We start from the raw sequence: 26,790 nt of genomic DNA on the forward strand, positions 1-26,790 counted from the left end.
AAAAGATCAGGCTTAAATATTTTAAGACAGAAAATCCGAGTTTGGATTACCCCCCCCCCCACACACACACACACCTTCAACAGTATAACCTCTGAAATCAAACACAACTGAAAGTCTGTGGTTACGATTCAGTCTTTACTCGTCAGAGTGAAATAAACTCATCAGATTAAATTCAAGATTCTGAACTAAAACTTGTCTCGTCGTCTTCAGGCGTCTCTCTCTTCTTCCTTCTTTTCGAGACAAAAATCTGCAGAAACAGAGATGAGACTTGAGTCAGCAATTTGACCTGCCACACAGCTTTAGGGAGGCTTCAGCACCCCTAAAATAGGCCTAACGACACCACTGGCTTTACTCCACCTTCTTCCACGCAGGCCTGGACCAACAGCTGTCCCCACCAGGCATGTGCAGACGTGGGGCTTGAGCACCTGCCCCTTCCCTGATGGGTGCCCCAAGTGCCCTTTTTTGAGGCAAATTTTTATAATTTTTTTGATTTTTTTTTTTTTTTCATGTGTGTGCATGTGGAGTCCTGCCTGTGCCCCTCAACAGCAATATTTAACTATGAATCTCAGTCATCAGTCACATGACTACCATTACCCGATGATCGCCCTTGACAGCAGAGCGCACTGGTTACGAACCGGAAACGAGCTCCCAAAGAACACGCGCATTTTTTCCGCCTGAGTGGTGTGAAGCTGTAGGCGAAACGCACAAAATAACTGGGAGATGCAGACTGATGCATCAAAAACCACTAAGTAGCTGTATTGCGCACACTGTAGTCTATAGGACACAGCAGTATTAGCTTATTATGCACACGTTAGTAAGCTGTCTTGTGGCAACTGACGAATTGAAACAAATGAGCGTGCTGTGTGTGCAACAGCGTGACAAACATTACCTGTTCTTTTATTAACTGCACAAGTAGTGCTGGTCATAGCTGCTAGCTAACTGGATAAGGCTGTCAGGGGTCTGTAGATCTGTCCACTGTTTTAGGGAACATGTTTAGTTTAGTTTAGTTTAGTAAGTTACAGGGCTTTTCCTGCCTTTGTGGAGGGCTTATATTTCACTGAAAACTAATATGCATGTTCACATAATTATGGATTATTATAATTATGGTATTAGGAAAAAACCACTATGTTTTAAAAATACATTAAGAAACAGATTATATTAGATTTATATTTCAGATAGGACAAAATGCAAATTTTACAGCAGCAACATTATTGTATCTCTACAGTTTAAACATTTAATAATGTTTCTGCCTGCACACACAGGATAGTCAAACAAACTGAATCATCATAAATACATTATTTTATATTTATTACTTTATGTTTTATTCTCGTTACTTTATTATTATTATAGCACTGGGAATAAATAATAAGGGAAGGATTCTGGATCAGCACCATGATGCAAACTTGTGGCCCTAGTATATACAGTATTCTGGAGATAATTTAAAATGTCACTGTATATATGTGTGTGTGTGTGTGTGTGTGTGTTTCATGTGTATAGATTTTCTTTAAAATTATTACTCATGGACAGTGTTGGGGAGTAACGGTATACATGTACCGCCGTTACGTATTTAGAATACAAAATATAAGTAACTGTATTCCGTTACAGTTACCGTTTAAAAAGGTGGTATTCAGAATACAGTTACTTTGTTGAAATAAATGGATTACACGGCGGTACTTCCCTGTTTCATATTGTCGCGGGTCAGGACTGTTTGGGTTTGTTTGACAGCTACATAATGTTGTTCCAGGCGGCACCGTTACGGTTGCCATGGTTACAGGGTGACGCGCTCTCTCTCTGCGTGTTTCCTGGGTGAGAGAGTGCTTTGTTGTTGTTGTTGTTGTTGTGCTAAGCTAAAAGGCAGAATGCTACAGGCATAGCTCTAAAGAATGTAGCCTGATGGGTAGTGTAGTCCGTGCTGCAGCGAGAATGGACTACCATACACGTTATGTGTCTGTGAGCGAGGGAGGGAGAGAAAGGAAAAGTCCAAGCTGTCACGGAGCAAAAACGGGAGCTGGAAGCATGTAAATATAATAATAACCACTGCAGCCAAGAAGAGTGCCTGACGAGCCCATTTGTAAGTAAGCTATTAAGACTCAACTGTACACTGTGTTCGTGTAAATAAATTCCGTTGGAGCAGTCTTTCAACGCCTCTCTCTGTCTCTGGCAAGCAAAGTTGACCCAGACAACAAAGTAAAGCTAGTTTTCGGCTACCAGCCCGACACAGAACCCACCGTATTAGCCAGAGGTCCCTTTACTACGGTTCGGAGCCGCGGACCTTCAGTATCAGTAATAAATCACAGCAATGGTACATTCACGTAGTTGTAAACAGCACGATAATATATTAAGTAATCCAAAGTATTCAGAATTTGTTACTCTCATTGAGTAACGTAACGGAATACGTTACAGAATACATTTTGGGGCATGTATTCAGTATTCTGTAATGGAATACATTTTAAAAGTAACCTTCCCAACACTGCTCATGGAATATAATTGTCCAGACAGGCACTATAAGGACATGAGGAGGAAACGTGACATAAGTGTAATAGAGTTAGAAGTTCCTCAAAATTGATGTGCTTTGTGAATAGCTGGAGCCACCTGGTGGACAAATACCAAACTGCAACGGTTAAGGTTCCAAATTGCTGCACAGCGCATGCCTCAGCAAAGGAAACTACTCCCAAGCTGGCGGTAGGTGCTTGTGAGCGATACTGTTATCAATTTTGTATGTGTATTAGTGAAAATATTCTCATAGTGGTAATGTCAACATGTGTTTTGATTGTGAGCAGTACTAGCATGTACCCTAAAAGTTACAAGCATTTTAATGCATCGGTACTAACTTTATTCCCGAGTAGAATTTTTAGTTAACATGCTAAGCTAATACTCATTAGTTAGTTGGGTGCTTTTTGACTTTCACTTAGTTCCAATGTTTCTCTATAAGATTGTAATTGTTCTAATCCTTGCTAACAGAACTGTTGCAGTTGCTATTCACACTGTTGATGACAACTGTGTGCTGTTTTCTTTGTACCAGGTAGGCTCTGTTAAGTACAAGTTTTAGTTGATGCTGTTGTATAAAAAAATGATGAAGAATTATATTTGTTTTATAAGAGAAAAGCTGTTTTTATATGTTATTGTTGTTGTTGGTTAGGGAAAAGGGAGATATAATGGCTCTCATCTCTCAGTTACCATAAGGAGAAAAATAAATAAACTAGAAAAAGTTGCATTTCCTGCGAAAATCCAGTGTGAATGCCATGTAGTGGAATCTGCTGAAAACAGCTGAAAAAGCAGAACTATCCGCTGAAAAGGGGTGAAGAAGCTGAAATTTGTGCTGAAAAGAGGTGAAAAAGTTGCCATGGCCGAGATTCGAACCCAGACCTCCCAGTCTCAAAACAGCTGCTCATCTCACTGAGCTAAAACATAGTTCATCCCGGCAAGCTACATCCGTGAGCACACTTGTAATGTGGGCTTATTCATCGAAATGGGCCAAAAAAAAAAAAAAAAAAAAAAAGGCATAAAAAGCTTAATAATTCAAAAAAATACAAAAGTTATCAGAACCAAAAGATATAGCAGGAATTAGCAGAAGGAGCAGAACAGTTTAAAGTTTTAATGGTGAAAATTGGATGAAAAACGAGGGGGTAGTTAACCACCAAAGAAACGGAGCAACTAGAACTAGAAAAAGTTGCATTTCTTGTGAAAATGCAGTGTGAATGCCGTATAGTGGAATCTGCTGAAAACAGCTGAAGAAACAGAACTATCTGCTGAAGTTTCTGCTAAAAAAAGCTGAAGGAGCTGAACACACTGCTGCAAAGACATGAAGAAGCTCAAATTTGTGCTGAAAAGAGGTGAAAAGCTGAACTTTTTGCAGAAAAGAGGTGAAGAAGCAGAACCTTCAGCTTAAAACAGGTGTAGAAGCTCCATTTTCTGCTGAAAAGAGGTGAAAACGCTGAACTTTGTACATAAAAGAATTGAAGTTGAACTTTCTGTTTTTTGTTTTTTTTTAAAACGTATTTATTTATCCATCCATCCATTCGCTTCCGCTTATCCTTTCCAGGGTCGCGGGGGGCGCTGGAGCCTATCCCAGCTGTCATAGGGCGAGAGGCGGGGTACACCCTGGACAGGTCGCCAGTCTGTCGCAGGGCCAACACACAGGGACAGACAACCATTCACGCTCACATTCACACCTAGTGACAATTTGGATTATCCAATTAACCTATCCCCTCAAACTGCATGTCTTTGGACGGTGGGAGAAAGCCGGAGTACCCGGAGGGAACCCACGCAAACACAGGGAGAACATGCAAACTCCACACAGAAAGACCCCGGCCTGATGGTGGAATTGAACTCAGGACCTTCTTGCTGTGCGGCAACAGTGCTAACCACCGTGCCACCGTATTTATTTATACAAGTTTCAAATTTAATTTTTTTTTTCTTCTTCTTTTTATTTATTTTTTTAATTTATTTTTTTTATTTTTTTATTTTTTTTATTTATTTATTTTTTTTTTTTTTTTCTTTTACACACACACACACACACACACACACACACACACACACACACACACACACACAACCGCGGGACAGAGGAACACAGACAATAAAGATAAACAAACAAACAAATAAAAACCAACAAAAACAAAAAAAAACCAAACACGGCCAGCACGTATTAGGAACAGCAGAGAAGAAAAAAGCAAATGGTATACATGTCAAACAACTCAGTGAGTCCAGTCCATTTTGAAGTTCGAATCCAGAGATTGTTAGGAGGAGCCGATTCATAACAGTTATGGGCAACAGCTCAGAATGATAACAGTTAAAACAACATGGTCAGGACCCAGGGCGTGGACTGTCCTTCTTAATGTGGTCTATAAAGGGCCCCCATATCTTCCTGAACTTCTCCATGGAATCAGACATAGAAAACCGAATTTCTTCCAGGCATAAACAGGAGACCATCTCCTCGAGCCACCTCTTGAAGCAGGGAGGGGAGGCAGATTTCCACTCCCCCAGAATCAGACGTTTGGCAATCACCATACCAAACATAAGGGCCTGTTGCACAGCAAAAGGAAGTGCTAAGGAGTTGCTGGAGCAGCCCAGGATCACCATAAGACAGTCAGGATACAGTTGCCTATCGTAAACAATGCTATAGAAACTAAAAATACTAGTCCAAAAGGCAGTAAGCTTAGAACAGGACCATAAAAGATGGCCAAGAGTACCGTCCACAAGTTTACATTTATCACATTTGGGGGAAACGTTAGGAAAAATCTTGTTCAATTTGGTTTTGGAATAGTGCAATCTATGGACTACCTTAAATTGAATTAACTGAAGCCGGGCGTTAACAGAGCACTGTTTTATCCGGCTTAACACTTCAGCCCATAAATCGTCAGAGATAACCAAACCAGTGTCCCTTGTCCAAGCCTCTTTAATAATAATAATAATAATAATAATAATAATAATAATAATAATAATCATCATCATCATCATCATCATCATGGATTGGATTTATATAGCGCTTTTCAAGGCACCCAAAGCGCTTTACAATGCCATTATTCATTCACGCTCACATTCATACACTTTAATATGGCAAGAGGGGGCTGCCGAAGAAAAAAGGTTAACAAGCCAAGAGATTAAGTGTTTTGAGGTGGGAGGTTCGTTCATTATATTGTAAAACACATGCTGTATGGGGATAGTATCTAAATTTGAGAATGCTTGCTTGACATAATTCCTAATTTGTAAGTACTGAAAAAAATGACTTGTAGGGAGATTGTACTTTGTCTGAATTTGAGCAAAAGAGGCAAAATGATTGTCAATATAAAGATCCTTTATAGCAGTTAACCCTTTAACAGGCCATTGTTTGAAAGCAGCATCCATTGTACTAGGCTTAAAGCTAGGATTGTGGCAGATCGGGGAAAAGGTTGACAATTCCGGGAGGTTCAAGATTCTCTTAATTTAATTCAATATTTTTAAGGAGTTGCAAAGAATAAAGTCATCACATGTACTATTAATAACCGATTTTGCAAATAAAATAGCTGGTAAGGATGCTCCACTGTGCTCGATAGCGGTGCTAAGCTCCATTTCAAGCCATTTGGGGCTGGACCCGCATCCCAAAGCATCACCGACTACAGGCAGATTCCAAAAGACCCAGGCTCTGGCATTACAGGCCCAGTAATAATGTTTGAAAACTGGAAGGCCCAGACCACCCTCGTCCGTGGGCTTTTGCAAGTGAGACTTCGAGATGCGGGGGGGCTTGTAGGCCCAAACAAAAGGCATGATAATGGCATCCAATGCTTTGAAAAAGGAGGACCTGAGAAAAATAGGAACGTTCTGGAATAGGTACGTGAATTTAGGGAGCACAACCATTTTGATTATATTGATACGGCCAATCATTGAAAGTGGGAGAAGTTTCCATTTATCTATCACACACTTGAGCTCATCAGTTAGAACCGAATAATTAAGCCTGAAGAGGAGTTTTGAGTTCCTAGGGATGTTAATACCCAGGTATGAAAAATAATCCTGGGAGACCTTAAAGGGCAAACTAGACAGGAAATCAGGGCCCAGACCAGATGACAGTGGCATAAGAACAGACTTCTTCCAATTAATGGTGAACCCTGATAGGTGGCCAAAGCTGTCAATCAGTTTAAGAAGAGGAGGAAGGGAGATCTTTAAATCTGAAAGAGCAAATATGATATCATCTGCATACAGACCGATGGTGTACTCTGACGTACCACAATTTATACCAGAGATATGGGAATCGGCTCTGATGGCAATGGCCAACGGCTCAAGAGCTAAAGCAAAAAGCGTTGGAGAGAGGCAACAACCCTGCCTGGTCCCACGGTGTAAGAGGAACGGGAGCGACCTCTCATGGTTGGTAAGGACCGAGGAACGAGGGCAAGCGTAAAGCAACTTAACCATATTCAAAAATTTCGACCCAAAACCAAATTTGTCAAGAGTGGCAAACAAATAAGTCCATTCCACCTGATCAAAAGCCTGCTGGGCATCAAGTGAAATCACCGCAGAATTGGGCAGTGTCATTGAGTACATTGCTTTTAAGAGACATCTAGTATTTGAGAAAGAAAATCTATTGGGGATAAAACCCGATTGATCAGGATGAATTAAAGAGCCTATATGCTTATTTAACCGGTTGGTTAGGACTTTAGCAATTATTTTTTGGTCTGAGTTGAGAAGACTTAGGGGACGATAGGATGAAACATTAGTTTCGTCTCAGTCTTTTTTCAGGAGGAGACATATATGGGCATCGTAGAAAGAATGAGGGAATGAGCCATTTAACACTGCGCAATTTACCATCCGAAGTAGCAGGGGAGCAATAACGTCAATATGTGTCTTATAAAGCTCAATCCCAAAACCGTCCGGACCACAAGCTTTACCGTTAGGAAAGGAGCAGATTGCATTTCTAATTTCCTCCAGCGTAAAGTCTGCATCGAGTGAGCCCCGTGCAGCCTCAGAAAGAGTCGGGATGTCTAAAGCATTAAGAAAATTAGTGATTTCAGTAACTGTGGCCGTGGTACTAGATGTAAATAACTGACTATAAAAACTACGAAATCTGTCATTTATCTGTTTGTGATCAGACAGCAATTGGCCAGTTGAAGAGAGAATTCTGTGTATCGCCCTATCAGCTTGAATGCCTTTCAGCTGTCTGGAAAGCACCTTGTCAGCCTTTTCACCAAGCTCAAAATGCTTCTGTTTTAATCTACGAATACAATTCATGACCTGCTCCCCCAACATGTGGTTGTAGTCATATCTCAATTTTAGAATGGTATTAAGTGTGTCAGCAGCCCCGGTATTGCGATACTTCTCCAACACAGCCAGTTCTGCTTCAATATTAGCACGCAGCCTGAGTTTGTCCCTTTTCTGAGAAGCTTGATAAGCAATAGTATGACCTCTAATAACGACTTTAAAGGACTCCCACAGAACTGAGTCTGAAACTGCACCGTTATCATTGAATTGTAAAAATTCTGCAATTTTAGTAGATAGGTAATCCATAAAAGGGTCATTTAGATATAAAGAGGGGTTGAATTTCCACTTGTATCGGGAGGTGTAGAGATTAAAGTCAATTACCGTTGAGAGAGGTGCGTGGTCCGAAACTAAAATACTATAAGTGGAACTAACCACTTTCGAAATAAGCCTGGAATCAATAAGAAAATAGTCAATTCTACTGAAACTGCCATGGACAGGGGAGAAGAAAGTATTGCTTTTCTAACGGATGTTGGTGCCTCCAAATGTCAACCAAGTCCAAAGATTTAGTAAGAGTATTGAGTACAGAAACAGTTCTCAAAGTTGGGGCCAGGAACGCAGAAGACCTATCCAACAATGGATCGAAACAACAATTAAAATCACCACCGATAATGATATTATGGTCATTGTATTGTGAAACAAGATTGAATATTTTACTAAAGAAGTCAGGGTTATCAAAATTAGGGGCATAGATGTTCAAGAGGACTACAGGGATCAAGTTGACCGTACCTGTAACAAGTATAAACCTCCCACCTGGATCACATGTCTGATTTTTGAATATAAAAGGAACAGTTCTGCGAACAAGAATGGCAACCCCTCTCGCCCTGGAAGAAAAGGTGAACTGGTACACCTGTGACACCCATACCGATCTTAATCGCCTCTGCTCTGAAGGATGGATATGGGTCTCCTGTAAAAAAAATTATATCAGAAGACAAAGATTTTAAATGCAAAAATACTTTACCACGTTTAAGAGCTTTGCCCATACCCCGACAATTCCAGGTCGTTAAAGTGATGTGGCTCATCCCCAGATTAAGTGAGTGGATGACTTACCACAGTGTGGAAGGACAAAATGAGGGCTTTGACATCTGACAAATGAAGAGCTGGCACTTACATAAAAAAAAAAGAAAGAAAACCACACATAATTAAAAACATGTAGACACTCCCCCCCACCCCCCAAACCGCAAAAAGAAGAAAGCGGAACACCCCCAATATCCAACAGGGAGGCAGCCGGGAACCAGGGCCAGCCTGACTGAACGCTAATACTCCAAAAAACCGTGGAGCCCCGTGCGCCCCACATATAATCTATTTAACAAACATAAAAACCAAAATTGTACACAAAGTACGAAAGATCCAACCCAAATATCTAGATGGATATAAAACTTTTTAACCGGTGCAACAAAACTGCAAATATGCAGAAATGAGACGGAGCATACAGAAACATGCGCATATTCCCAAAATCACAACGTAACACAAATACTGTAGAAGCGGAACCCAATAGGCAAAATAGGCACTATACACCGTTTCAGTGCGGAAAAGACATGTACTCTACAGTATGCAAATCACAGTATTAATCTCTGCGCATTAATCAACTGAGGACAAAGATGTTGGATCAAAACATTCAACATAGCTGGGTAGAGAACATTACAACAAATTAGTAAGTGTGAGGTAGTCGGACACGAACGTCAAGGAAGGTGGTAGGGAAGCAGACTAGGCAGGCATTTCAGATTTCAAGGTGAGCAATTTATTTACAGTGAACTTAATATAATAGAACTTAACAAAACTTTCCCCCCAAATCAATTCAATTAACAAAACTCAACATAACATGGCTCTGGTGACACAGCTCACCTCTCCTCTCTCTTGCATCTGGTAGAGACTGGCTTTAAATAGGGCCATCAATTTCCCTCCAATTGCCCAGCCAGTACCACTCACTCAACTGAGGGATGTAAAACTCTACACAAATGATTTAAAACACAAAACCTCTACATCGTCTAATATGCACATTTACACAACTAAATGGCAATATTAACAAAAGGAAAAACATTCAACAAATTCCTTTAAACCTTAACACAAACAAAAGGAAGCATCTCTATGGAAAAAGAAACCCCTCCACTTGGTTTGACCTGCTGATGTCATGTGTGACATCATCAGGATTTTAAAATGAGGAAATGCCAGGCGGGCGTTTCCCCACACCTGACCCTCATGAAAACTGAAAAGACAAACAAAGTAAGTATAAACAAATGACTTAATCGGTAACATAATAAAATATAAAGAAACATAACTTAGTATTTGTCCTAATTTGCAGAATGTTTGATTTGCCGGCAACAGAACGCTTACACAAACAAACCCGGGATAGTGAGTGAAGCAATGTTACTTGACAAATAGCAAATGGAAGCAAATACATAGAAACAGAATAATGTGTACAATGTGCAAAATAAAGTAAACACATATGGGACAAATGGAGAGCTTTACAACTGCTCCTCCACTTTGTCACAGTAAGTCACTTGTGAATTATATTATATTCACGATATTTCTTCTGGAGAGAAGTTAGCGTTGCATCAGTTACATCGAGACGGCCCTCGACCGACTTCTTTAACCCGTCCACGAGCGTGGTTATTTTGGAAAGCTCAGCTCCATGGTTAGCGATAGCCGCTAATATGGCATCATTACCGGCCGCCGACTGGCTCGCCTTGGACATATCCCTCTGGCTCTCATCTTTCTTCGGCATGATGACAAAAGATCGGCTCCGGCAGTCCACGAAACAAATTTTAAAACTACCCAGCTAGGAATAAACTTAAAGTACAACTTTATGAGTGAGATGGCACGGAGAGCTCAGAAAACACGTCTACTCCATAGATGCACACGAGCCCCCCCCGAACTTTCTGTTTAAAACAGATGTAGAAGCTTCATTTTCTGCTGAAAAGAGGTGAACCCTAACATTTGGGGGCTCGTTCCGGTGAGAGAGAGGGAATGTTGGGGTTTTGGTGAGATCCGGGGTCCGTGGTAATTGGACGGGCAGACGGTAATCAGTGGTGAAAGTGAGTAGGCATTCCCCGGGGCATTAAAGGTAAGACACTGCCTGTTGAAATATATTTCCAAAAGGTGTCACATTGGGCATGTCAAATTAAAAGCCTGGTCACTGTAATTACTGGTGAAGGTCTGTTTTGAGTTTGATGGGAATTTCATGAGCATGCTGGATGAAGTAAGGATAAGTGATAAGTAAAAGTAATGGGTTCAAGTCCCAAAGAAATGTAGAAAGTAGGGAAATTGGTCATTTCTGTGGGTTCAAGTCCCGCTGGACATTGGGTCTATCTTGTGATGGTCATCTCGTGGGTTCAAGTCCCCTATGTCCACAAAGGTAGACCTGCCTCAATCTTAATCCTGTTTTGGGCTTGGATTGTTGTTTCAAATTATTGTAAATTTTTCTAGAACGACAGCGGCGTCTGTTAAGAAGCGCATTTTCTCGGAGGTAACGCTCCCTCCTGGATAAAGACGTTTATCCTTGACCTAGCGGCGACTAATGGGATAGTACGGCACGACAAGCCGGGGAAAACTGGGGAACTTCCAAAATTGCTAGAGGTTCAAGTCCTCTATTCTTGCGCTTTTTTGGCTACCGGTAAATTAAGTTAGGGCTAGAAATCTGGACAGAGCAGTTCGAGTCTGGTCTGGTGAATTGATTGCAAAAAACCTGAGGTTTGCCCGTTCGAGTCGGTTATGGTAAATTTTCGAAATTTGTAGGAGCGACAAGGCCTAAAAAATCTGTGCAGTTGTAATTAATAAGACGTCTGTAATATAAAATATGAGATCTATGAGTAAGATCAGTCTCTGTGTCAGTCATGCACAGCCGGATGTGCACTGATTGTGTGTGTAAATGCAAATGAGCAGCAGTGACGCGCAGAGAGGGTGGTTTCAGTTTTCGAGAGGACTGAGCTTTTTGCTAAATGCCTGTATATAAGAGGTTGGTTTTGCTTATTATGAGAGTGTAAATACAGTGTGAATATATTAGTGTGGATGCATAGGAAATGACTGAATTTTGATAGATGTATATTTCGTGAGCCATAAATGTTGGTGTGTTTTATTTTCAGTTATGTGTGTGTGGGGAGAAGCTGCGAGATGATGAGAGGTTTCAGTTTTCTTTTTCTTTTTCTTTTGACTTGCTCTTTCTGATCATGGAAGGCATGTCCAAAATACTCATATGAAAGCGTATTTTGTGTGATTTTAACCGTGTGAATGCTGTCAGTATTTGATTTGAGTGACTCTGCATGATTTGTCTGAGTGAGTGGAAAATGGAAGTTTGAGAGAGAGAAGGCAGTGTGTGTGAGACGAGTCATGGCGTCTGAAAGAGGTTAGAATATTTAAAAGTGTGTGTGTGAGAGAAGGTGTGTGTGACTGATGATGTCAGGGGAGCACCCAGAGAAATAGACAGAGTTAAATTCTAAGAAGATGAAGCGGATGCATGTTTTAAGAAAAAGTAATAAAGTAATAAAATTATATTAATTACAGGTTTTAGAAAAGAGACAGACCGAGAGAAATAAATACAGGAACTAACAATTACATTAATGAATTGAAAATGCACGTACACAAACTGTTACATGTGAAATTATTGTTGGAAAGTTTAATAAAGAAAGCAGTTTACACTCCTTCAATTTCCAGAACCAGTGTGTCCCCTAGGCCTGATAACACCCTTGCCCAGTTGGCCCCTGTAGTAGGCGGGCATGGAAGGCTGGACAGCCCATGACGGGTAAGATCCCACCTCGAAACCCTGGGACAACCTAAGGCAAGGCGCAGTCACGATTGCTCGAACCTAAGTCCCGGAGTGACCTTGGAGTCACTGGAGGAGACGGATTTAACAGGTAAGGCCACTGGGCACAGGCGGAGGGAAATGTCATTAACAAGGATCAGTGATGAACCAGAGAGAGAAAATACACCCTGTCAAAAGGAGTTTGAAACACTGCAAAAGAAACATTTACAAGATCACAAAGATCATAAAGAAACATTTATAAAAACCACACATACAAACAGAAAATGCACTAACCATACAGAGATAAGCTCATGAAGAGTAATGTATAGATAGTGATTAAAACTTGGCTAAGAACACAAACATATGTAATTAAATCAGCCTGGTAATTTCATGAGGGTTAAAATGGTGTGAATGTTGAAGAAAATACACTTAAAATACACTTGGATAAAATAGAGTTGTTGTGGAATAACTCAAACGAAGCTGTATGACAAGGGAGTGAGTTATGGAAAAAACAAAACAAAAGAGAAGTGATTACTTAGGAGTGCTCTTGCACTGATTTATCAAAGTAAGTGATTAGTATAGAAAGAAAATGAAAATAATTCAATAATGTGATAAGGTTTAAACATGTATTCCTCTTGTTAAGTTGGCTGTTGAGCTGTGGGTTTATGCAAATTAGCTGGAGTGAGTGAGTGACAAAGACACTTCCTGTGTGTGTGTGTCGGAGGCTTTCTGTTCAGTTCAAGAGAGATCGGGGGCTGTTGAAGAGTATTGGGAGAAATATATAATGGTAAAGTATCAGGATATTTGATTACGGTGGTCAGGTCTGTTCAGAGGGCAGATTTGGACAGGAAATTTATAATTTAAGGATGATATGTGGTTGAAATTGGTTTTATCTTGTGCTGAATGAACACATGGTAAAGTGAGGAAGGGTGACATTGTGCAAACGGTCTTTGATCTTTTGACGAGGTTTTCGTGTGTTGAACGGGTGAAATTTAAGATTGTTTCAGATTTTTGAGGCTGTTGTTTTATTTCCAGAGAGGGTGTTTAATTAAGACATGGATATGTCTGAGAGGGGCCCCAAAAATTTTTGTAGTAGTGCACTCAGGAAAAAACCTGTCAGGTGATTTTGTTTTGTACTTTGATGAGCTAATAATCAGCTCTCTTTTTCATTTTGTTCTAAGCAGGCCTGGAAGAGAGTGAACGGACGGCGCTGACAAAATTACCAAGTACGAAAATCAGGTGGGCTTTACAGAATTATAATTGATTACAATCAGAGACTGATTGGCGGCAAGTCTCTGTCTAAAAATGGATTGTATCGATTCAATCCAGTCAAAAGTATAGAGAACTATTTTCCTAAACAGGAAAACGAAATAAAACGAATGATTGAGCTCATTTTGCTGATGTGGAGCATCTGATGACGCTTGTGGAGGGCTGCAGATCAGCAAAAAATATCATGTGTGAATGCATGGGAGTGAATGTGAGTGGTTGGACCAAGGGGGGAAATAAATAAAAGGTTGACAAACAGGAGAAGTGGAAGACTTAAATCTGGGGATGCTGATGTTCCTTTGGGTGAATTTCTGCTTTGTTGATTGGGGTTAGACCATGTTATTACATTATAGAATGCTAAATGCTAAAAGGGAAACATTGTTTGGTGTAACTTAAGTTACCATGAACTGAGGTGACACATGATTAATAACTGTTTTGTTTAAGTTTGTTTTTGTCATGACACAGACTGGATCATAGAGGGAGAGTATGAAATGTAAAGTACAGGTTTTGTTTCCAGGAAGTTCCAAGGATCCAGAGTTCAATGGAGCAACGAGTTGGAGGAGATTTGACATGATGATTAAATTGATTTTGTTCTTTAAACACAGGTTTTCAGGGCTGAAGCAAAACACCGGAGAGGAGAATTGCTGAGCGGTTCTGGGAAATGAAATGACTAACCTTTTTTCCTTTTAATTTGTTAAGCTTGGGTGGAGCATGTTGAGTTTTTTGCCACATGAGATGTGTCAAAAAAGAGAGGGGTTTAAGATTTAATTTGTTTAATTTGAAAGGGGTTTTACTAGGATTTTATAATGATTGGGGTTGTTTGATAATCTAGATATAGTAAAACTGAGGACTTGTTAAAAGAAAGGATTAAAATGAACTGAATTAGGTTTAGAAGATAAATTGCTGGTGTTAATAAGAAGTTGTACACCAAACTTAAAGGGGAAATTGTGGGAATAAAGGATATGCTTTGGGGAAAATAGTGAAGATTTTATGAGTAGAAAATGTGGGATTTCTTTTTGATTTTTAGGATAAGTTGTAATAGTGACATAATGCTAGAATGTTGTTATAATGTAGGCTTTAGAAACAGATAGTAAATAGATTTATTTTTAGGGTAGAGGAGAGCTTTTTATGAGGATGTTAAAAGTCTCGCTGACTCAAATGAATAATATTGGAGATTATATATGTAGAAATGATTTTTTCTTACACATTGCAATCGTGCTCATTAACAGAGTTGATGGTTCGGTCCAGTTGAAGGTCATAAGCTTCGATGAGCGTTATGTCTCAGTCGATATATTGTAGGGGACTTGGAGCAACAGAAGGATAAACAGCATTCACGCTTACAAACACATATGGTTTAAACATAGGTGAGGCCTAGGGCCTGAAATTCCTTTAGCTTTTAACTGAATTTGAGTTGGCCCGGTAACAAATGACAGAAAGAGGAACTGAATAGGAGTTTCGGTGGTAACTAAATGGGGTGACATGTAAAATATTGAGAGAACACATGCAGCTCTAACTTAGTCCTCTTATATAAAATGCAGTTACAGAATAACAAATGCTTGTTGAAGTAAAAAAAGTTGTTGTTTAAAACAGAAGCAAAGGGAGAAAGCTTATATATGTTGGTTAAGTCTGATAAAGTTTAAGTTAGAAGGAGTCATTACATTAAAAGCAGCAAAATGAAATAAAATGATAGATTCAAACAGGTTATCACCCAGGAAATGAGAGTTCAAAATACAGTTAGAGTTCAGTTTTTAGCTATGATGAAGTTTATCTAGGAGCAATTAACTAGGTGCTTACACTTAGTGATTAAAGTGGTTGTTTTTTCTTTGATCCTTTTAGTAGAATAAGCCCTTATAATGATTTTATGATGATTTTGCTTGTGAGAGGTGACTTTAGATGAAAGGTAGGCCCTTGCAGCAGTGACAGTTTTGTGTACAGGATGTTGATGATCAGATAAGGAAAAACAGGAAACGTATGACAGCAGTGCTGTAAGACTGTTAGAAAGCTGTAGATTGAGATGAGTGATGTTTAAGATTATATAGGAATAAAAGTCAAAACCAAATACGAAATTAGGTTCATGTTTTGAGAACAATCGAGGAACAGAGTAACTTAGAGCATAGTAGGGAGAAAGTGTTTTGTTTCCTTTGCAGGTGGCCAGATTTCCACTAGAGTGGGACCCAGAAGAGGAGCAGAGACCACTTAAGCATGAAGTGTTCTCAAGTGGGAGCGGGCATTTTATAACTAAGACCACCTAGATGACATGAGGTTGTCTGATTTGTTAAGTCACAGGATGCCAAGAGAGGGTCAGAGCTAAGAACAGTGATCCTAATGTCCATGATGTCTGGGATGGACAGGGAGCAGCTGAATGGGCCAAGGAGTGACCCAACATAATGTATGGTGACCTCTTGTGGTCAAGAGGTCAAGAGAGGGAAGTGTAGAATTATAGGAATTATTTTAGGGTTACTGTTCATAACCATCATCTTTATCATTGCATTAATTATCATTTCATCCAAGCATTTATTGAAGTGCTGGCATTAGGTTATAATTTGTATTACAGGGGTTATCATAATCAAATATTAACAGGTTTATTACAGGTTCAGTTATAATCAGTTGAATCTATAAGTTAAAGGTTTCTGAATGTTTTATATTCTTACACATAGTCTTCAGTGGGGGAGAAAACTGAGTTGCAGGCTGACAGGAAACGGTGTGCTTTTGCAGAAGCGAAACCGAAAGCAGAGCGAGTGAAAGCCAAAGAGCCAAAGAGTTAGTCTATTTTGGTAGGGCAGAAATGCAGAAGTTGTGCCTGTATGAGTGACATTTTCTACAGGAAGTGCACTTGATGTTCCAGGGAGATAAGCGACAGTGAAGGCGGGCTAACAGGAAGCATCAGCCGTCGACACGAAGATGATGTTCTATGTTAAAAGTCATTGTGGTTTTGGTGTGACGTAAATCTGCCTAGTAACAGAAAAGGGGGCTGTACAATTCTTAACCCCATAAAACAGTTGTCTGAGTATGAGAAAGACAGTTCAACACTGATTGGGTTGTTGAACTCACACATGTGTTCATTAAAATGCCGTCTAAATTGCACACGCCTGGATCTGTGGTTTTTATGGATTCTTCTCTCAACATTGAACCCTAACACCGCTAATATGGCATCATTACCGGCCGCCGACTGGCTCGCCTTGGACATATCCCTCTGGCTCTCATCTTTCTTCGGCATGATGACAAAAGATCGGCTCCGGCAGTCCACGAAACAAATTTTAAAACTACCCAGCTAGGAATAAACTTAAAGTACAACTTTATGAGTGAGATGGCACGGAGAGCTCAGAAAACACGTCTACTCCATAGATGCACACGAGCCCCCCCCGAACTTTCTGTTTAAAACAGATGTAGAAGCTTCATTTTCTGCTGAAAAGAGGTGAAGAAGCTGAACTTTGTGCTTAAAACGGGTGTAGGATCTCTTTATTGTGTGAATGCCTTACTACATTCACACAATAAAGAGAAACAGGAACACAAGATAGAAGAATAAAGAGAAGCAGGATCGCAATACTGCCACTATATGATAACACATTTGGTTTCAGCTAGAACTTTTAAAGAAAGACTTTGACGATGTTGTATTGTAGAAATATATATTAGTCTTTTGTTAAGTGTTATGTTTGCAAAAAAAAAAAAAGGAAAATACTCCCAAGCTGGTGAACTGAATGTTGCAGTTGCTTTTCACACTGTTGATGATGACTGTGTGCTGTTTTCTTTGTACCAGTTGCCAGAATAAAAAGGGAGCCCAGAGTAAGGGCAAGTCCAGCGTTGCAGTGCCGTCCTTTCTACATGGGCATATCACACCACATGCACCATAGACTCTCAGAACAGCAACAGCTGTGTGAGGCTGTGGATCCCTCAGCAGCTGGATTACAAAGAGCACAGGTAACAATAACACCTGTACCAGTTGTTGCATTGCAGAGATATTCAAGTATAAAAACAACAATAATAAACACAATGTTTTGGTTCTATAACGTTTTCTATTATTACTTTATTATGGATTGGATGCAGGAGTGTTTGAGTGTGGATAATTAAATAATTAAGATTAATACAAAAGCAAATTGTGCCTTGTTCTCAGATGGACAGCAAGTGGAGAGTGACAGATGAGATGATGGAAGAGAGGCCAAGAGTGAGTCACAGGCAGAGTCTAGTTTTTTCTCACAGTTTGTTGCCTTATAGTTCCAATCACTGTCACCAATCTTTGAATTGTATTATTATCTCATAACACTTGATCAACTCCCATCTCTCCTGTGGACTCTTTAATGTCTACAGTCTGAGATCAGTAGAGCCCTGCCCTCCAGCACTATCATCAGCATGAGCAACATTGTACCCCTCAGGTAAAACGTGGCCTACGTTTGCTTTGTCCCCACCTGATGACAGTGATATAGTATGATAAGATTCCATATTAGATTCTAGATGAATGTGTGTTGTTGTTATTCAACCTGGTTCTATGTGCCCCTTTTTAACTTTGAGCACCCGCCCCTTCAAACATCTCTACACGGCCCTGGTCTCCACAGATGAGGGACCAAACCGCATCATCTGACAGGATGGTGTTTCTGAAGTTTTTGTTGAGGTTCCATTTTTATTTTTATTTTATTTGATTCGTATTTGTTAGAACAATAAAGAAGCTCAGTCTAATGAAATTGATTCATTGCAACACTATTGAGTCATTGATTTTTGCTGTTATGATGTTCATAGGAGGGCTTGTGCTCTGATTCTGTGTTTTTGGGTCATGGCTTTATTGTTAGTCTCATTGCTGACAGTCAACTCTCTCTAAACCAACTCTCAACTTCAGGAGTGTGTTTAAGAACCTCAACTTCAGGTTCTTAAACACACTCAGATAAAAACGTGCATTACACATGTCATGTGACTGATCTTTAAAACAAAACGATCCACGCCAGTGCCATTTCCTCAACTCCGAGATGTCATCAGATTTTGATAATAAAATGGTGAACTATGAAGTAAAATCACAGTGAAGTTCATGTAGCACAGAGATGAATGTTTAATGTTGATTAATGAAAGACTTAGCAGCAGTTCAGAATCAAGCAGAACAACATTTAGACATTTTCTGCATCAGCACACGAAGACATGCATATTCGGTCTGAGCTGCTAGAGCTTTACAGCTGGGCTTCATTCACTGCTTTCAGGAACAAGCTGTACATAGAAAATCTATTACACTGAAAATGTTCTGCACAAAAGAATCAGATGAAATGGTTCCGCTGATTTTCAACCATAGGCGAGACCCTTTTTGGAGCACCCATAAAAATAACTATATTAGTATTACTAATTAGGTGTATGCCATATCATATCATTCATGATAATAGCGGTAATTTTTTTTTTTGCCTGGAAAAAAAAAAAAAAAAAAAAAAAATCATCCGTCCTTCCATCTTCTTCCCCTTACCCGTGGCCGGGTCATGGGGGGCAGCAGCCTAAGCAGAGAAGCCCAAACCTTCCTCTCCCCAGCAACCTCCTCCAGCCTGTGGGAGCACCCAGGCGTTCGAGATATAAAGTCGAGATATAAACTCTCCAAGTTGTTCGGGTTCTGACCTGGGGGATCCACCCAGTGGGACATGCCCGGAACACCTCACCCAGGAGGCATTCTTGTCAGATGTCCGAAACACCTCAACTGGCTCCTTTCGATGTGAAGGAGCAGCGGCTCTACTCTGAGCCCCTCCCGGATGGCTGAACTTCTGACTCTATCCACCCTTCGGAGGAAGCTCATTTCCGCCGCTTGTATTCGCAATCTCATTCTTTCTGTCACTACCCACAGCTTGTGACCATAGGTGAGGGTAGTGAGGGTTGTATGGGATCTAATGGCCCATAGCAATGGGCCAGACACCCCATATTCCCGCAGCACCTCCCACAGGACACTTGGAGGGACACGGTCGAATGCCTTCTCCAAGTACACAAAACACATGTAGACTGGTTGGGCAAACTCCCATGCACACTTTATCCTTGAGAGGATAAAGAGCTGATCCTGTGTTCCACGACCAGGACGAAAACTGCTTTGTTCCTCCTGTATCTGAGGTTCGACTAATGAACAGACTGTCCTTTCCAACACCCTGGCATAGACTTTCCCAGGGAGGCTGAGGAGTGATTCCCCTGTAGTTGGAACACACCCTCCGTTCCCCCTTCTTAAAAATGGGGACCACCATCCCGGTCTGCCAGTCCAGAGGTACCGCGCTTGAGCTCCATGCAACATCGCAGAGGCGTGCCAACCAGGACAGCCCTACAACATTCAGAGCCTTAAGGAACTCAGGGCAGACCTCATCCAATCCAGGGGCTCTGCCACCAAGGAGTTTTTTTAACTGCCTCAGTGACCTAACCCCCAGGAATTGGCAGGTCATTTCCCTTGTCCCCAGACTCTGCTTCCTCCACGGGATTAAGGAGGTCCTCGAAGTATTCCTTCCACTGCCCGACAATTTTCTCAGTTGAAGTCAGCAGCACTCCACCTGCACTATACACAGTGCAGGTAGAGCACCGCTTTCCCCTCCTGAGTTGCCCGATGGTTTGCCAGAATCTCTTCGAGGCAGTCTGAAAGTCTTTTTCCATGGCCTCTCCCAACTCCTCCCACACGGAGTTTTTGCTTCAGCCACTGACTGAGCCGCGTTCCACTTGGCCTGTCTGTATCTATTGCCTGCCTCTGAAATCCCACAGGCTAACCATGCCCTGTCCCCTGAAGGACTCCTTCAGCCTGGTGGCTCCTTTCACCTCTGGTGCCCACCATTTGGTTTGGGGGTTACCACCACGACAGCCACCAACCACCTTTCAGCCGCAGCTCAGTGCAGCAGCTTTGGCAATGGAGGTGCTGAACATGGTCCATTTGGACTCAATGTCGGCAGTCTCCCTTGGTATGCTGTTGAAGCTCTGCTGGAGGTGTGCGTTGAAGATCTCGTGGACTGGGGCCTCTGCTAGGCGTTCCCAGCACACCCTCACTATACGTTTAGACACGCTGGGTCTGTCCAGCATCCTCCCCCACCACCTGATACAACTCACCACCAGGTGGTGATCTATTGACAGTTCAGCCCCTCTCTTTACCCGAGTGTGCAGAACATATGGCCGCAGGTCTGGTGATACGATTAAAAAAAAAAAAAAAATCGATCATCGACCCAGTACCCTACTCAGGGAGTCAGGACCCATTCCCCAACCCGAAGGTGCAGGGAAGCAGCCCTCTTGACCCCAACGTACAGGCAGCAAGCCAAGGAGATACCAGAATACCCACCCCAGCCCGCCACCTTTCACCAGGGGCAACTCCAGACTGAGACAGAGTCCAACCCCTCTCCAGGAGACTGGTTCCAGAGCGCAAGCCATGCGTTGAGGTGAGCCCAACTATATCGAGCCAGTGCGTGAGGTGGAGGAGTACTAACTCCTTCCCCACGAGAGGTGGGGAAGGAGTCTTGGTAGCTGGGGATCAGTCTGCCAGGTCTTGGTAGCCAGGGATCAGTCCGCTAGGTCCTCTGCTCCTGGCTGCTGCCTGGCAAACAATGCACCCGACCCTACAGCGCCTCCTGCGGGTGGTGGGTCTGCAGGTGGATGGACCTATGTCTCCTTTTCGGGCTGTGCCTGGCCGGGCCCCATGGACTAAGGCCTGGCTACCAGACGCTCGCTCTCGGGCACCCTCCCCGGGCCTGGTTCAAGGGTGGGGCCCCAGTAACCCTATCCCGGGCAGGGTGAACTGTTCCCTCGATGTTTTCTCATAAGGGTCTTCTGAATCGCTCTTTGTCTGGTCCCTCATCCAGGACCAATTTGCAATGGGAGACCCTACCAGGGGGCAGAAGCCCTGGGACAACATAGCCCCTAAGATCCCTTGGACACACAAACCCCTCCACCACAATAAGGTAGCGATTCAGGGACGATAATATCATGATATACCAATTTCATAGTGTAAACACATCACCCTGTAACAGTCACAATGGTGTGGTGTCTCTTTAATGTAACATAAGTCAAGGGTTTATGATGTCATTAGTATGCGCCACTGCCCTCTCTGTGATTTATGGAAACAACATGCTTGCACGCTAGCACATGGAGAGAGACGGACTTCATATGTTTTACCTCTCCAGAAACTTTTGCAACGTTACAGGTTGTATGAACACTGTCTGTCATGTTTGATAAGCAGCAGCCGTTCAACCGGGCCTTGTATGGTTGATGAAGAGAAGGTGCATTAAAGGATACGCTGTGGCATTCCCAATACCAGTGTGACCGTGTATTCTTCCTACTATCCTGCTAAGGTTTCTACCGCCTCCTCTCAACCACTGAACACAACCCAATGTTGCAACCCCATTAAGCAGCATATTACGCTCACATGGGTCACGAAGCACGAAATTATGCAAGTTTTGAAGGTGAAGGCAAAAATGGCTGGAAGCGTTACTGCTTTAATTCCCCAAAGAGCAGGTGCAGAACTAACCACGATAATGTGCCAGGAGTGCAAGACCCTTATAATATTAAAAGAGGGAACCAAAAACGGCGCTAACTTCTTTCACCATCTCAAGCATCAACACCCCAGTCTGTGCCTCGCTACTTGTACTCTGTATGACAAAAAAAAAAAAAAGCAACCACTGGAACAATATTGTCCAAGTTGTCACCACTTGTTTTGGCAAAAGATTTGATGCCAAGGAAGGCCTCATGCAGCTTGTTAATAAGCTTGACCCACGATACTCCGTCCTGAAAAGGACCCATTTTTCACAATAAAGTTATTGCACTCAAAGCTACCTGTGTATTTTTCTGTATTTTGTCATATCGTGAAATTTAACGCTATCGTGAGAATACACTGATAATATTTGATCACTCATCATAATATTATGATATTATGTGTGGGCAATAATCACCCATCCTAGTTTCATTACTATTTTCTGCAATTGTCTTCAAATGTTATATTTTCCTAACTCGTCTATTAATGACAGTACAGGGTAGGGTGAAACCAGGTCCATTGTTGTTGATATCATGATGTTACAATGTACTCACACAGAGGCAGTTCATCAACAGTACTGTCATTGCTGCAGCAGAAAGAAGATGAAGATGTTATTTCACGTGACAAATTGGTGTCTTCTCTGTGCATTCGGCAGGGAAACGGGTCCTGGCTGTTGTCTTCTGTGCAAGTTGGCCATAATGAACACCATGTTCGAACATAAGAGTGCCCATAAGTGCACGTGGCACCAGGACGCTCTGGGCCGCAGGTCAATGATAGATTTTGTAATCGTATCACCAGACTCGAGTGTCCAGTCATATTCTGGAAATGTAAAGAGAGGGGCTGAGCTGTCAACAGATCACCACCTGGAGGTGAGTTGAATCAGGTGGCGGGGGAGGACGTTGGACAGAGATGGTGCGCCTAAACATATAGTGAGGGTGTGCTGGGAACGTCTAGCAGAGGCCCCAGTCTCCGAGATCTTCATCGCACACCTCCGGCAGAGCTTCAACAGCATACCAAGGGAGACTGCCGACATTGAGTCCGAATGGACCATGTTCAGCACCTCCACTGCCAAAGCTGCTGCACTGAGCTGTGGCTGAAAGGTGGTTGGTGGCTGTCGTGGTGGTAACCCCCAAACCAAATGTTGCCTGTTCTGACAGGGTCCTGCTGTCGTTGCCGCCTTTCCTGCTTTGTTCTGTGTTTACTCCCTGTCTCTCTCTTTTTCCTTTGACCGTTTCTGTGTGTGTGTGTGTGTGTGAGAGAGAACCCTTGTTCTCGCCAGCTACACCTGCCAGCAATCATCTGCTGCTGATGAGCCCATTATCTGTGCCCTATTTAATGGCGTGGCTGAGCCTTATTTGATGCTGGATTGTTGTGTAGCATCAGTCAGTGAACCCCGGCTTGTACAACTCTGAAAAGTAAGAAGTTAATCATTTTGTTTTGTCTTCTGTTCAGGAAACTGTGGGAGTGGTGTTTATGTGCGTGTGCCTGCTGACTGGATCACACCCACAAAACAAGAAAATGTAACTCAAACCCCATGCAAGGCAGTTTCAAAGAACCACAGAAAATAGCATTATTCACACTAACACCACTAACCCTTTCAACAGGAAGTGTAAATGCTAGCTAATTTCCAGATTTTCTCTCTCACCTCCCTTGCCGTCATATATGAAGGTTGTCTCAACATTGAACTTGAGGCACTCTGCCAGCTTCCTGTGGATGCTCTCATCTGTCTTTAGCTCATCAGTGTCCGTATGCTTCCCTTCTTTTCCTGAAAGGCAGAGAACAACAATTCAAAGCACTGAAAAAACAAACAAACTTGGGGTCCACCATCCACGGAGAGGCGAAGAAGAGTGCAGTCAGGGTGGGCTGGGCGGAGTCGAGTGTCAGGAGTGACTTGTGACAGAAAGATAGCAACAAGAGCAAAGGGGAAAGTTTGTTATTCACGGTGCTCTTGCATTTGGAGTTCTGTTAGTTTTGTGATCTGGTTTCTTTTCATGGCTTTTTCAGAAACATTCAAGGTTTTTCACAACACTGTTGCTTCATGAGAATGCTCTGTGGGTCACCTGCTAAAGTCAGTGTGTTGAGTTCTGCTTTTTGTTTTCCATTTCAGAAGATTGTCACCTTGGTCGATATGATCCTGTTGAACTCTCAGCTTTAAAGTTTCTGAAACTTTTGTTATTTTTAGGATTTGCTCATTTAAAAAAAAAAAGTCAAATTGTTTCAGATGTTCCTTTTTTCAGTGAGAATTTCTTTCAGGGCACCATCTGTTTCACTTGGTATGATGTGATGCTGAGTGCACAGTGGACACTTCTGCCTCCTGTTTGCATGAGTTTTCTGTTCAGTTTCTCACTGATGACTCTGTAAAGTTAGGGTCTTTCATTCTTACTGTAGATGAGCAACAGCCTTCCTGGAATTCCCTGAAAGACGCCGCTGTAGACAACAGTCAGACAGTCTGCACAGCCCTGGTATACATCTGCTCGGCCCTGATCATTGTATGGAGACACCAACCCGTCAAACTCCATAACTCCTAATGCGAACACATTAAAAAAAAAAAAAACAATCATTAACATCTCACCACAATAATGACTAACAGTTGAGACCTGGTTGGAAGATTTTTTTTTTTCCTCTTCAAGTAGTTCCCCATGACTGATGCTACAAACAGACAGGGGTCCCATTAAAAAAAAAGTTCTGTAGTTTAGTTTGGAGAGCAGAAATTCCAATTTCTGCCTTTTTTAAGTACAATTTTTTTAATATACAAAAGGGAATTTTAAAAGAAAACATTCCTGTGGTTGAGGTTTTACCAATATGTCAACATTCTGATTTCTAAAAACCTAACTGACAACTTTAATTGGCTAACACTTGATAAATAAAAAGTGAAGGGTTTAAAAAAAAAAAAAAAAAAAAAAATCCTTTTCACATGGTTCTTTGGTATCCACATGCTGCAAACTGGTCTAACTCTCTTGGCCACTGGTATGGTAGCTACCTTGTGGCCATACTGAGAACATTGCAGTGCTCTGTGGCGTTATCTCAGTAGGTCAGACATCATGGTAGCAGTGTTAGTGTTTGTTTTTTCTTTTTATTGCTGTGAATCATCAGAACAAACCTCTCACTTCCAACCAAAATCAAACAACATTAGGAAAGTTGTTTTTATACTTTGAAAATATCTTTTAATGACATTTCTCTGGCTGCTTTCACATCTGAATGTCTTAATAAAAGGTCTAGTCTGGGCCTGTTTTGGACTTACCAGGGCTGTCCAGAACCATGCTGTGGTTGGAAGTCTCAGGATCAGGAATTGACATGTTGACTTGAAACACAAGACATTTTCCAGAGCTGTAAAGAAAATAAAGAAATTTAAAAAAAAAACTTTTGCAGAAAGTAAGCAGGTACTGAACTGCTGTTTGTCATCAGTTTGACAAACTTACACTATGTTTCTCTCGATGAACAGAAACGTTTCATTGTTGAATGCCTCCTTCATCTCCATCAGGGAGCTGTTGGCATGCTTCACCAACCTCAGACCTGCTGGATAATCTGAGAATGCTTCCACCAGAACCCATCGTGACTCAAACACCTGTGAGGAGGAAATACGGTAAACCCACAAGCATTTGTTTTCTGGATTTATTACAGTATGTATGTAAAGTAGAACCGTGTGTTAGCATCTGCCCTTAAACTGCATAGATAAAAATAATACTGCAAATACTTTTTAATGTAATGAATACCTTCAAGATATTTTAAGGAAAGGAAAAACATTTAACCTTCTTACAACGTAATTGCCTTGACTGTATGCTTTTTTCCAGAATGCAATAAATGTTCACAGTACTTAAAACTCAATTTTTAAATTAGCCTTAATTGAGCAGAATTTGGTTTATAGAACAAATAACGACCTCTTCTGTTAATAAAGAGACCGAAAAATGACCAAATATATGTTTGTAGCCTCTTTTCACTGTAAAGAGGTATCAGTCAACAAGTAGTGACTTGGCAGATGTTTCTGTGAGTTCCCACCTTGTGCAGTACCTCCTGTCGCAACTTCGGTGGGAGGTCACATTCCTTTGCGGCAGGTTCAGCACTGCAGCTCTGCAGAATCAGAGCCAGCAGAAAAACTCCGAACAAAAGCTGCATCCTGGATCAGGAGGGCCTGCAGTGTTTGTGAGATCTGGAGGGAAGAAGCTCTGAGGTAAACTCGGAGAGAGGCGTCTCATGAAGACTGCAGACTGAGCACAGCCGGTCCAAAGAGTCTGTTTGCTTTTTTATAGAAGATAAACTGAACCCTGAACAGTAGGATGCAGCAAACCACACACTGCTGTAAATATTATGTTCAGCACTTACACATGTATTGATTTTGGGTTTGTTTTTGTTTTTTTTAACGATAGTACTGCTGTAAATATTACTATTATTACTTTATATTTTTACAAGCTCATTTATTTTATTTAGCAGCATGTTTCACACTTAGCTGCATCACTCCTGCTTTGTCAGTGTTTGAACTGACCAGTTCAATTCAGTTTTATTTATACAAATCATAACAACAGCTCCTCAAGGTGCTAGGAGAGATTCCTCCATTTCTTAAAAGATATTCTGATAAATGGCGGTTAAAAGACAGTTTAAGCATTTGACGTGTTGTTTTTTC

The 26,790-nt window shown here is 41.5% G+C and overlaps 1 protein-coding gene across 1 annotated transcript; it reads right to left on the reverse strand.

The window, feature by feature from the left end:
* Positions 1–99: 99 nt before the first annotated feature.
* LOC116315104 (saxitoxin and tetrodotoxin-binding protein 2-like) lies at positions 100–26,382 on the reverse strand. The gene is made up of 6 exons (XM_039605964.1): positions 26,169–26,382; positions 25,592–25,737; positions 25,414–25,499; positions 24,556–24,696; positions 23,818–23,937; positions 100–247 (listed from the first exon to the last, which is right to left on the reverse strand). The coding sequence occupies exons 1-6, from the start codon at positions 26,283–26,285 to the stop codon at positions 207–209; spliced, it is 651 nt and encodes a 216-aa protein (XP_039461898.1). The 5' UTR covers positions 26,286–26,382; the 3' UTR covers positions 100–206.
* Between the last annotated feature and the right edge of the window lie 408 nt (positions 26,383–26,790).

Source organism: Oreochromis aureus, linkage group 22 (assembly GCF_013358895.1).
Source record: "Oreochromis aureus strain Israel breed Guangdong linkage group 22, ZZ_aureus, whole genome shotgun sequence".
Lineage (NCBI taxonomy): Eukaryota > Metazoa > Chordata > Actinopteri > Cichliformes > Cichlidae > Oreochromis > Oreochromis aureus.